Source organism: Podarcis muralis, chromosome 4, assembly GCF_964188315.1.
Source record: "Podarcis muralis chromosome 4, rPodMur119.hap1.1, whole genome shotgun sequence".
Classification (NCBI taxonomy): Eukaryota; Metazoa; Chordata; class Lepidosauria; order Squamata; family Lacertidae; genus Podarcis; species Podarcis muralis.
In genome coordinates, this window is record NC_135658.1 from 73250202 (window position 1) to 73263739 (window position 13538).

The 13538-nt window shown below is 42.8% G+C and overlaps 1 protein-coding gene across 1 annotated transcript in view; it reads left to right on the forward strand.

Annotated features, from left to right (window-relative positions):
- OCA2 (OCA2 melanosomal transmembrane protein) overlaps positions 1 to 13538 on the forward strand; it is a 130599-nt gene that overhangs the window by 4426 nt on the left and 112635 nt on the right. The window contains exons 2-3 of the mRNA XM_077927568.1: positions 9805 to 9903; positions 10029 to 10220. Of these exons, the coding sequence (XP_077783694.1) occupies positions 9805 to 9903; positions 10029 to 10220 (291 nt within the window). The remainder of the gene's footprint in view (positions 1 to 9804; positions 9904 to 10028; positions 10221 to 13538) is intronic.

Sequence of the window (13538 nt, forward strand, 5' to 3'; positions counted from 1 at the left end):
AGGAAGGTGACCAGTGACAATGCTAGCCAATCTGGGACAATGGAATTTGGGGGCAGTAGCACCTGGGCTGGCAAGTGGAGAAATGGAGCAAAATCTCCATGCCTTCTGCAGAGACGATTTATTTGCTTTGTGAGCATTTGAGAGGCATTCAGGAGGATATATGAGAGAATAAAACGCCAGTTGCTTTAATTCATCGGTTTGCCAAACCTAATATGTTTCCTGCGTGCAACTTTTCTTCTTTGCGCTCAAATAAATACGTATCTAACAAATAGGTTTGCTAACCTTGATTCATTTCTGTGAAGAAAATCTGACTATTTATGTTTCTCTCCCTGTGGCGACAACAGAAATGCAAAGCTGTATTCTCCAGCATTTCACTGCGGCTGTGTGCCCCCCCCCCAGCCTCCCTAAAGATATCTGGCTGCTCATATTGGGAGACTGACTGCATGACTAGATGGTCCTGCAAGGCAGTTCTTATGCAACAGATGCCAGTAGCATCACCAAAGAGACATTTCCCCAATGGGTTTTTTTGTTTTTTGCTTGCATGTGAGATGAGCCATTACTCTTGTCCCTTGTGAAGAATGTTCTATGTAGTAGAAAACTCCAGCAAAGGATCTGCAAGCCTGAATTAATTCATCTTTTCTATATTCTTAGGATGAGTACTTCAGCCGCTATTGTTGATTTACGTAATGTGCATTTCCCAAGGTTCTAAAGAAATAATAATAATAATAATAATAATAATAATAATAATAATAATACCAGCAGCCTCAGATAGATCCAGACATTAATCTTTATAGGAGCAATAGGAGCAACTTCACCCGCTTCAGTCATGCCACCGACATGTGAGCACCAATCCTCTTTAGGGTTTTATTGACAGCTGTTTCATCATGTAAACCTCTTAGAGTGAAAACCATGAACGTGATTTTAATGAATATGTCTGATAAAAGGAATAGTAAAGCCAAGGTGGGGTGGGAGGAGGAGAGTTGGAAAAGCAGTTTCCCTTTGAATTATTAGTTGTATTTATGTTGGGGGTTTTTTAATGATCAGCGCTGCAAGGAGATATATGCAGATTGGGATCAGCAAAGATCCAGAGGATCTCTCTCTCTCTCTCTCTCTCTCTCTCTCCCTCCCTCCCTCCCCCTCCCCCCCCCATTCTCTCTCTGTGATTTACACATTGCTAGGGCATTTCCCCTCATGATACAGGACACCTACATTTGCTTCTATTTCCAAGAGAAAATGCAGAATGGATGCTACTAAGGCTGGCCAAATCTGAGTGTGATTTTGAAAGCTTGTCCTCTTTCATCCAGAGAAGTTGGATTAAATTAAAACGAGAATCCTTTCCCCTCTTTTCACGACTCTTGTCTGGAGTCAACATAGCAGCCCAATTATTTATTATTATTATTATTATTATTATTATTATTATTATTATTAGTCCCAGTTTGGTTTCTGCTTTTTTAATTACTCTTTTTTCTTTAATGGATTATGAAGTGCATTGGAAACTGCAGTACCTATACCCCAAACATGTTAGGTAAACTTACAGGGAAAAAAGAAAAGAAATTTTTAAATGGCAAATCTTTAGAGAAACCTTTTAAGGAGCTTCTGTTTCTTTTACCACAGGTTGAATAGCAATGTGTATCCAGAAGGTTGCTATTCCAAATCTGTTCATAGTTGTATAACAGTTTTAAAGAGGATTATAGAGCCAGAAATATTTTCTCTAGTCTATTTAGTTAGAAATCAGAATATCTCACATTACAAGAAATATGGCCAATTTTTATACATTTTACATGTTTAATCTATAGACAACACCTCTCCCCGGCCCTGCATCACACATAGGTTGCATTAGGCAGCCAATCTTGTATTTGTTTTGGAGCATCACCTTCCAAATATATGTAAACCTAATTGAGTTGTGTGAAGTCATGGGAAAGACTCTGGATCCAGAGCTGCACATGAGTATGTGCAGAGTGCATTTCTTTTCATTTGCATTATTATTACAGCTAGTTCCAATTCATCTAATTGCAAAGGCGTCCTGGGCAGGCTGTGGCTTCCAGTGCAGCTTGATCTTTGCAACTTCTCATTTTAGAATTGACGACTGTGCTGTGTTACGTATAATCCTGGCTTGCTTAACTACTTATTGGCTATAATGCAGAAGCTGGTGACTCACCCAGGATCATCTGCTGTGTTTAGGGACTTTGGTGGGATTTGAGTGCCAGTGTTGTTGGCCTCCCTCGGACCTAACTCTGATTTTGTTTACAGTTGCCCCAGTTTGAGACGATGCTCTCTGTAAAATGGCATTACCGTTGCATCATTTAATTTTATTTATAATGGTTCTTATAAACCACCAACTAATAAGGAAAAAACATGAGGGTTCATTGGATGAACTGTGCCTCTCTCTAAAGCTGTGTTTCCCAAACTTGGGTCTCCAGCTGTTTTTGGACTACAATTCCCATCATCCCTGACCACTGGTCCTGTTAGCTAGGGATGATGGGAGTTGTAGTCCAAAAACAGCTGGAGACCCAAGTTTGGGAAACCCTAGCCTAGTTAATCAAAATGCTGCTTTGGATCTGATTTATTCATTTAGTGCTCCATTGCTTTCACATCATTCCAGATGTGAGGAATGGTACATGGGATGTTTTCGAACAATTCAGCCAAAATGGCAGGGTGGGAGAACAAACATGGAAACTGAATGGTTGGAAAGCTGGTGGCACTGCACATATCCCATCTACAAATGCCGGCAGCTATTTTGGTGAATGGTAGGTGAAATTGGGAACAGAGGACTGTGAATTATGAATATTTTAGAGCTGGCACATTTTGTAACATTGAAACCTGCTTTGCCAACTCTCCATTTACTCTATAAATAAATTCCCAATATTGTGTTGAGCCAGTTTGCTGCTTAGTCTCCTTCCCACCTGACCTCTTTAGCTCACTCTTCAATGACTTCCAGAGACATTAATTAGATTTGTGTCACTGATACTGCAGAGGTGACATTAAAGCAATGACCTGTGATTTAGATCAACATCTTGTGCCTCATCTGAGAGGAGCATATAACTTTTGCTTGGCACCAAATTATTAACAGCAACAACAGCGTATATCGGGCTCAACTTTTAAAACATCTTTTAAGAGGTTGTTGAGTTTCCTTATGCACCTCAGCGCAACGGCTGATATTCAACTGTAAACTTTTCTTGAAAGTGCATGTGTGACCCACCAAGCCATCCACATTGGCCGCCTAAGTGCTTGGTTAGCCCCATTTTTGCTGTCACACAGAAGCAGAAAAACCATACATGAAATGGGCTTGTTTGCTTTGGTACAGAAACGGTACAGGTTAGCTGTGCACCTTTCCCCTATATAATAATAATAATAATAATAATAATAATAATAATAATAATAATAATTTATACCCCTTCCATCTGGCTGGCTTTCCCCAGCAACTCTGTGTGGCTTCCAGCACTTATAAAAACATAATAAAACATCAAAGATTAAAAACTTCCCAATACAGGGCTGCCTTCAGATGTCTTCTAAAAGTTGTGTAGTTATTTATCTCCTTGACATCTGATGGGACGCTGTTTCACAGGCTGGGAACCACTTTCTGGTTCCCTGTAGCTTCACTTCTCGCAGTGAGGGAACAGCCAGAAGACCTTTGGAGGTTCGATATAGTCATGTAAAAGTTATGTGGATAATGGATATATATCTGTTTGTATGAAACTGGGCTCGGAAAGGGTCCCTGTTAAGCTTTTTTAAGGGGGAGGTCTGTAGCCTCGTATGCAGAGTGTCCCAGAATCTATCCTTCTGCCGGTCAGTGTAGACAACTAGATGGAACTAGTGATCTGACTCAATATGAGGCAATTTCCCGTGCTCACATTAGGAATTGATTTTTGCCTTTGTCTGTTTAGCCCAAGTGGCAAGTGTTACAGCCACAATAAAGAACTCTAGTTTAGCCTTGTGTTTTGCCCTGGAGGAAGTATGGATTGATTTTATGCCACAAGGCAATACTCTCAGTTTTAAATGTGACAGCTACAATTATAAGCAACGGTTGTTCCTTGTCATATATTCTCCCACCCCCCACCCCATATCTGCTACAAAGTTGTAGGGAGAGAATCACCTATCTCTGATGAACTTGTAATCCGAACAGTGTGATATTTACTGAACAATCCTACACATCAGTTATACTGAGGAGATGCACTCGCTGGTGCAATGGTCACCAAATTCTATTGTTATATGCCACTCCCAATCTCTGAGTGGTGCACGATTCCTGAGAGCTCCAGAAGTGGTTCACCCAGGGTCTGTGTTTCCTTTTGGAAATGAGGCACAGCAGAGACTGCAGTATCTTTATAATAAATGGTTTGTTTACACATATATACAACTTGAGCCTCCGATGGAGGGGTCCCCAGCATCATGCTCCAAGAGGGTCTGTGCAGGGACATGACTGTGATTTCATAGAATCATAGAGTTGGAGGAGACTTCCAGGGTCATCTACTACCACTCCCTGCTATGCAGGAATCTCAACTAAAGCACCCAAGACTAATGGCCATCCAACCCCTGCTTTAGAATCTCCAGTGAAGGAGAGTTAACAACCTCTCAAAGGAGTCTGTTCTGCCAAACAGCTCTTACTGTCGGAAAGTTATTCCTGATTTCACCGCCCCCCCCAACACAAAGAAGACATGCCAGGCAATGCGGCAACCCCAGTGGACAGCAAAAGCACACATGCAACCCAGAAACATGCTCCCGAGATTGCTGGTTTGAGTTCCTACAGAAGACAAGACCTCCCCTCCCTCCTCACTGCCCAGAGAACTGAAAAGATGATCACAGCAGCAACTTCCCAACGAAGCCGAAGCATAAGACAATACATAGTTGTCTTCACACAAAGTTTCGGGTCCTGCCAGAGGCTGGGAACCCTCCCCACTCCCAAGACTGAGAGACAAAGTTCCTGGTCTCCCATTTGGTCTGCGTAGCTTTAACACGACCCCCGATGTAGGATAAGGTTCTCATGCTGCCTGCAGGATTCATCTAAAATGGAGTGGGGAAGTTTTGAAGATTTCCAGTCCTCTTGAATTTCCTTTCTGCTTTCTAGTTTCATCCAGCTGCCCTTCAAGTCAACAGAACACTGTGCACATTGTCAGTGAGCTTTATCAAGGCTTGTGTTTCCTAGGCACTTGAATCTTACCCCATCCCCTCAGTCCAAACAACGGCCCTAGCGATTCTGAGTGTAGCGAAAGGTCTCTGGCTCCATCTCCCAGGGAACAAAGGCTCTGAATATGATTAATGTTCTGTCAGAATCCTTGAACCAGTTTGTTGAATAAGCATTTTAAAAGGTAATGTTATAAAGCCGAGGAGCAGACTCTGTGCTGAGGTTGTGTTTAGGGTTTTTGTTCACGCTCAGCCAGTTTCTGAGTTCTGACATGTGAAGAATGCTGGATTAATTTATAAGGCCTGCAAATGACCAGCTCACGATCAGATGGTTTTCATATATTAGCAGTTGTAATGCAAGCTCCATTAAGGTCTTTTCAAATGATTCATTTGGAGGAGGAGGGCTTGAAAACACACCTGGCGCAACTGGACGAGCAACAAAACAACCAAGTCATCTACTTGCCCCCTCTTCCAAGGGGAATAATAGATTGCTTCATGTAGCTAATGTTAACACGGAGAAGCAAGAAAAGCATTATCCCACCCTGCAGAGTCTGGAAAGTCTCTTCTTCACTGCTCTCCAAGACCAAGGGCTGATGGTGATTACTTAATTTCAGCAAGCCAATGATCAAAATTGTCTTCAGATGGATCAATATTCTGAAACCAAGTTTTGAACACATTTTCTGGTGTTTTTTAAATATATATATATTATTTTAAAATATATTTTATGGTAAATATATTACAAATTCAGTAAAGCATCTAGAATTGAATTCATATGTTTTGCATGTTTGTCCAGCTGAATAGGTCCCTCAGCCTGAAACCGCAACCCCATAGTCGCCTCTGACTGGACTTAACTGTCCAGGGGTCCTTTACCTTTACCAGCTGAATGAAATGGGTTTTCAGCTTAGTTTAAAGCAACGGATAGGAAGCACTGGGTGAGATATTATCTCCATTTTTTGTCATTCTAAAAATGTATAAATAAAGCCCACCTTCAGTAAAAGTGTGGGGGTGTACCAAAAAAGTAAGGGGGGCAGTTTATCCCTAGGTAGACATTTATCTTTTGCTTGTATTCATTAACTCTATATTAATGCTAATAATGATCATTATTAGTGTAACTTCTGCAGGTCCTGCAGCAGCAGTGGACCAAGTAGGAGGAGGGCTATTGCTAGGGTTGCCAGGGGGCACAGCATCCTTCTACTGCCCTCCCCCTCGTTACCTTTCCTGTCTCCTCTCTTTTCTCTTCCTCAGCTTCCCTTAGCTCCATTTACCGTATTTTTCGCTCCATAGGATGCACTTTTTCCCTCCTAAAAAGTAAGGGAAAATGTCTGTGTGTCTTATGGAGCGAATGTGTGGTCTATGGAGCCAAATCACTGTTGCCCCACGCTCCTGGGGTGCTCTTTGAGGGTGGGGGGAGGAGCCACGCTGCTCTGCCGGCAGCCTCCACTTTTCCCTGAAGCCCCGACAAGGTTTGCGAGCAGTGGGAAGGCTGTGTGCTCCTGGGGTGCTCTTCGGGGGGTGGGGGGAGGAGCCACACTGCTCTACCTACAGCCTCTGCTTTCCCCTGACAAGGTTTGCAAGCAGTGGGAAGGCTGTGCACCTTTGCCCCGCGCTCCTGGGATGCTCAGTGGGGGTGGGGAGCAGCAAATTGCCGTCTCTCAGTGCCTCCTAATTCAACTGCAAAGGCTTGATTGCCTAACTGGATTCTGAGCTCCATTTGAAGTTTAAAAATATTAAGTTTGGGGATTTCTTCAAGTAGCAGTTTTGCAGAAATAGTCATAAATACCTACATGCAAAGCACCTCCACAAACCAGTAATAGTGAGCTCAGCTAAAAGCGAGCAGGCATCTCGCTCGGTAACAGTTTAAACTGCACAACTATAACCAGACATCCTGTGTGTTTGAGTGTGGGCCATGTTCCTAGCAGCTAATCTTTATTGCTGAAAGGAGGCACTGATATTCCACTCCAAATCTATAATTCATTATACAAATTCTTACAAGTACAGTCCACCTATACCAAACAAAAACATTGTGTTCTCTTGTTATTGAATGGAAGCTATTTATCGGCCCTCTTTTCCTACTCTGTTCTTTGCTCAGTCACTCCATTTTGAATTTTCCTTTTAAAACAACCATGCCTGTTTTGAGAAAACTTCACAGATTTAGGAACTGGAGTGCCATCATTTGATCTCTTTGCTGTTCCTCCATACTCCAAGCACTTCTCATTTGCACAGCCCTGGTTTCTCTCCCTGATTATTAACATTCTTGATTAATAACAGTAAAATGCTCAAATTTTATTTTATGTGACCGCTGCCAATACTGACTTCCCAGTGATAATGAAAACAGCTACATTGTAATGGAATGTCTGTCCTTTTCCCATTCCCAACGAATTAATTTCGTCTTGCGAGGCACCACTGTACAACATTTGAGTCAGATTCCCCCCCCCCTTGTTTTCCTGCTCTAAAAACTTGGTGCGTCTTTTGGTCAGGTGCGTTCTATGGAGCGAAAAATACGGTAATTCCTTGTTCCCTCCATCTCACACTTACCCTTCAATTACCCCTCTTTCCTCCCTTCTCCTCCATCTCTTTCTTTCGCCACTTCTTTTCAGCCACTATCCCTCCCCTCTGCATACTTCTATCAAAAGTGGGAAAAGCTGTAACCCTAAATGCTAAAATTTCCCAATAGTGAATGTGTGGAGGGGAAATGAAGAGGTGGGTGAGTCAAATCAGATAGCCTTTGTAGCACCTTTGACCTTGGCAAGCTGCTTTGCAAAGTGCCAAATTTGGGTCCGTACAGGAGTGCCAACCTGGCCCCACAACAGTGAGTGCCTGGGGCTGTGGGTGCCATGCAGCGTGCATGGCCCTGGCACCAAAATTTGTGGGTGCTTGGGCCCCAGGGGAGTTGGCACCTACGCTGTATTTTCTGATCAATTCACACCCCTAGCATACATTCCTTGAAATTCCCTGATGCAGTAGGATACAAAGGCAAATGCTGCTCCCTTTTGTGATTCTTTTGTGCATTGTCTCTTCTCCTGTCAGTGAACAGGATTCCAGGTGTGCAACACAGCAGGTAAGGGAGAAGTCTGGGGACAGAATTGTTACAATAATGAAGCAATGCAGCTGCAAAGTCCTAGCCTGAAGTGTAAACATGATGGGAATGTTGGGACTGCTGTGGTAACAGAGGGGCAGTCATTTCACAGTGCGCAGCACCGGAATTACCTCAGAGTGTAATATGAGCTGTACAGAAAGTACAGGAGGAGTTAGTGAGTCGACTGCTGGAATTTGATGAGTGCAGTCATGTTTTCTGTAACGCTGCAAAGACAGAAATAAAAGCATGTAGATACGTTTCTGTCTATCTCTTTCCCCTGCCTGGGAAGACAGGAAAGAGGGGTGTGTTCTTCTCACGTTTGAGAAGAATCGCCGATCGAGACCTTGCCTGCGTCTGCTGGGGAATGCAGCCAGGAAGGTCAACAGGGAACTCAAGCCGGGTGCCTGGGACTGCTGCCAGCTTCTCATAAGAAGGGCTTGATTCCCGACTGTCTACTTGATTCCCTACTGCCTTGTCTTTTCACTGTACTGGGAAATTAAAAGCTACGCCCTTGTTCTCCAGTGTGTGACTGGACAACTCTAGTGTTGTGTCTGCACTAATAGCTCCCTCATTTCAACAGAAATGAACAAGCAGGTATTTAAAACTATGTCTGCTAATTTTATGAGAATATCTCAGTGCAGTGGGTGGCTTTTTGTAGCATCTGAACGCCTGCAAGAAAGATTAGTTTCACGTATAATAAGAATTCAGTTAGGTCCAATAATGAGCTGGGCTCTGCATAGTTAATGTGTTTCTGCGTCCAAATATTTTGAACCTTGATCTGCTGGGAAGCTCTTATGACATTGACCTCTGATTTCATCCGAGTCATCCTCCTTGTATCTGAGGACAATAATCGTCTGGGGGGTGTGCTCTTTAAGTGACTTAACATCCGGAGAAGTTCCAAAGTGAACAATGGAGATGATTTTGCTTGCCTGCTGTAACACACACCTTAGGTGAATTCATTAACTTCATCTAGCATCTAATTGGTCAATGGCCTGGTTTGCACAACTTAGTAAACCAAGCTATGGCTTACTGGGACTGCAGGAATGTGTGGGCTCACTACTTTTCCCCAGTCCTTTTGGCTGCTGCTCTGCAATGAGTTGGGCTAAGATTTGGGTTCGTATGCTTTTAGGTGTGGCAAAATCTGACAATTCTAGTTCCTCATTTTTTCCAAACATAAGTTCAGCCCTCTACATTTTCGCATCAGTTTGCCATTATTATTTTTTTAAAAATGGTTCTCTGGAAAATTTATCAGCATTTTGGTGCAAAGCAATTTCCCCATGTGTATTCATTTCTAGCCACATATTATTCTACTGTATACATTTTTGTACACATTGCTTGCCTGGAGAACTTGCACTGCAAAATTAAGAGAACTGTGCATTTTGAATGATGGCTGTGTTTCGGTTTCATGCATTGTTTCAGACAGTAAAAATTATAGGTTTACCTTTCACTGCGAACCAAATGTTTTCCCTATTCTTATGTGTCATCTAAACCAGGACTCATGGTTAAGTTCTCTGCTCACTAACAACAAGCAATGGTTAAAAAAACCCCCCATTTGTACAGCTATGTGGAGGTGATTACAATTGAAATTAACTACTTGTGTTTTTTTTTAGGTATCACTTCTCTTTGCCCAAATTCTTCAGCACAAGATCCAAAGATAATTGCTTTACGGAGAGGACGCCTCTGCTGAAAGTTTCCCCAGAAGAAAATGGGTGGGTAGGAGATCAGCTTTTTGCTGTTGCTCGATGTCTCAGGATTCACATCCTACCAATGGCATGGAATCTTGGAACAGTAGAGCCTATGGTGTGTGTTGATATTTGTCAATGGTGTTTTTCAGGTTAAGATGCATGGCTGTTCATAACACAGATTTCACCACAGATGATGACTCTTGGGAAAACAGCTCTGCTGAGTTTGAGCAAAGGTCCCATCTGGGAAGTGAAATGCCCAGCTTGTCCAGATCTGCTTCCTCCTCAGAGAAATGTGAAATGTTGGACAACTTCCATGTCAAATTCAATTTAACCAAGATGAGGTATGAGCCAAACCTTTTGTTTTGTTTTGCCAGTATTGATGGCTAAGGGAAATTGCCAAGAAATGGACCCCCCCCCCCCCCCCGGTTTCAACAAATGAGTAAAATAACACTCCATATTTTTGTGTCATATCTTGCCATTGATTTCAAGGATATTGCACCAATGAAACTGATGATAAAATCTGCTCAGATTTATAGGTCCATGCAACAGTAGAGGCTAAGCAGGCAATCACTTCTAAGCAATGATAGTTTATGTGACTAGAAAACCTGGTTCACTGCAGATTTTCATGTTTGGAAGTAGTGCTGTCTGTATTTCATCTTGTGATCTGTCACTTTATGCTTCTGTTTAAAACTCACCTTCTTAGCTTTCTTGCACAAAAGCATCTATAACTCATGAAGGGAGGAGATACATGTGTAAGACAAAGTGAACAGCCATTTGAAGTAGGAAGTTTTCGAGCATCTAGTTCAGAGATGGGGGCGGGGGGGCCTGTGGTCTTCCAGATGTAATTGGAGCTTCCATCATCCCTGACCATTGGCCATGATGGCTGAGTCTGGTGAGAGATGGGGTTGTGTCCAATGCTGGCTTTCTGCTTGCATAACAGGCTCCTGTTCTCTCAACAGAACTTTGCCCTGCTCTCCTCTTCTCTGCTGCCCCCACTAAAAATCTGCTCCAGGTGGTTGGGGGACCCTTTGGAGCAGATTTGGGTAGTGGTGGTTGTGCATGGAGACAAGGGGAGGTGGAATGCTGCTCACTCCCTATTGGATACATACAATCCATGGAGTCCAACAGCATTTGGAAAGTGCATTCAGTGGTCTGTGTTTGCCTGAGCTTGAGTTTGGACTAAAGATTCTGAGCTCCTGTGTCCTGATTCGATACATGATGTCTAATCACAGAACATTTCAGGATTTGGGCCTCTGCCGTTGGCTCTTGAACTCTTGAGTCGTGATTCACAGCCAATCACGTTGGGAGTGGGAGTGACCCAGGCTTTCAGGAATGTATATAAGCAGTTGCTTTGCCCCTGTTTCCCAGTTATGTAGTTCAATAAAGGTTCTTCCTGTTATCACCATGTCTTGCCGCATGAGAACCCACCTACACTTCAGAAAGCCACAGACTTCCCATCCTTGATATAGTGGGATGGTTCCAAACAATACACCCCCTCATTTTTAATCTGAGCAGTAAGAGTGGTAAAGGTAAGGGTAAAGGACCCCTGACCATTAGGTCCAGTCGTGACCGACTCTGGAGTTGCGGCGCTCATCTCGCTTTATTGGCCGAGGGAGCCGGCGTACAGCTTCCGGGTCATGTGGCCAGCATGACTAAGCCACTTCTGGCGAACCAGAGCAGTGCATGGAAACGCTGTTTACCTTCCCTTCGGAGCGGTACCTATTTATCTACTTTGATGTGCTTTCAAACTGCTAGGTTGGCAGGAGCAGGGACTGAGCAATGGGAGCTCACCCCGTCACGGGGATTCGAACTGCCGACCTTCTGATTGGCAAGTCCTAGGTTCTGTGGTTTAACCCACAGAGCCACTCTACCACATCTGATGAACTAACCGGAACACAGTCCATACTCCATTCAGATATAATAAATGCAGCAGCTAATATTTAATTTAGTTAATTGCTGATACACACACACACACACACACACACACACTAGCCCAGTTATCAAGAAGGAAGATTAAAACCCTTAGTATCTGCTAATGATATGTATTGTGCCTAATATTTGTGTGTGTTGGTACCTTTCCTTCTTAAGCTTCGCTTTTCTATTTTCATTATGGATATATGAATGCATTGGAAGCAGCAGGCTATTTCCTTGTTCTGTATCATTGCTGTGTAAGCACAGTGAGATGCAATTGCCCTAGTTACATAGAGCAGTTGGCAGCTACACCGGCATTGTTTCCTTTATGCTGCAGCAGAAAGGTGCTCCTGACAAATTGCTCCCCCAAATATTTTCGATCCCGTATTATTGAATAAACATACTAGGGCTGCCAGTTGCTGAGATGGCCTAAATCTGCAAAACTCGATTGAGTGCTCTGAGCCATGCATGCTGAAGGCCTAAAGAACAAGAATATTAGCTAGAGATCAGAGGCCTTGAAGGGGCAGAGCAAGCAGAGTGAATGCCTGAGTCCAAACACCTCAGATGAGCAGCCATGTGTTTTTCTGCGGAGAACAGTTCAATGGGAAGGGCAAGGGAACGATTCCTACCTGTTATAGCAGGCTCAGGAGAACTACACCCATACAAATGGGAAAAGAAAAGATGGGGAAACATGTATTGGTTGGTGTGCAAAGATAAGGGTGACTTGGACATCTGTTCATATCTCTCCTGCAAATTTAATATCTTGCTGGCTCAGATTTTGAGGTCTAAAGTAGTACTTTCAGGAGCAGAAATAAATGTCAGCCCCGAACCTCTTAAAAGTTCTGCTATGGATATTAGAGAAAAATAGATTTGCTATTATGATCCCAGAAGTCTCTCTGCTCATGCTTAATGCATCATTCCATTTTGTTAAAATGAACCTTGGAACATTCTTTGCTGCTTAAACAACCTGCCTAGTCAACATAGATATTTATTTATCTGCAAGTCACTTGTTTTATTCCTATCCCTGGAAGAGTAAGGAAAGACTTTTAAGGAGTTTAAGTATTGTCAATAATACCGCTTGCTAGGATGATCGCATAGCGACAATAATTTTGTATCTTCAAGGCCGTTACAGTAAGCATCACAGATAAGAAATTCATTCCTGACCTAAAGTGAAGCATTTTGTTTTGAACCTTGTTTCTAAACTAATTGTTTAGAAAATGCTGGCATGTATGTGATAAATGGAACTTTACATGGTACATTATGCATGATGATCCAATACATTAAAAAAAAAAGAAATGCTGGCTTATCTATATCATATAATTTCAAGGTTATAAAATTTAGAGCCAGTTCAGACAAAAATTGACACCTTAGTGCCCCCCTCCAATCATCTTGGCTTTTCCCCTTTTCCTTCTTTAGACTTTTAGGTTAGGGTTTTTCCCAATCCTTCCTAAAGCAATCCCAGCCAATCAGGAATTGCATGATGAATGTGATGATGTCACAATACTGCACAGATGATCAGATTTGGCTACATGGTAATGCTACCAAAGGCAAAAAAAGTCAATTTAGAAGTTTAGGGCTTGCACCACTACATTCTTTACAGTGGTACCTTGGGTTACAGACGCTTCAGGTTACATATGCTTCAGGTTACAGACTCTTAACCCAGAAATAGTACCTCAGGTCAAGAACTTTGCTTCAGGATGAGAACAGAAATCGCGCGGCGGCGGCGCAGCGGCAGTGGGAGGCCCCAT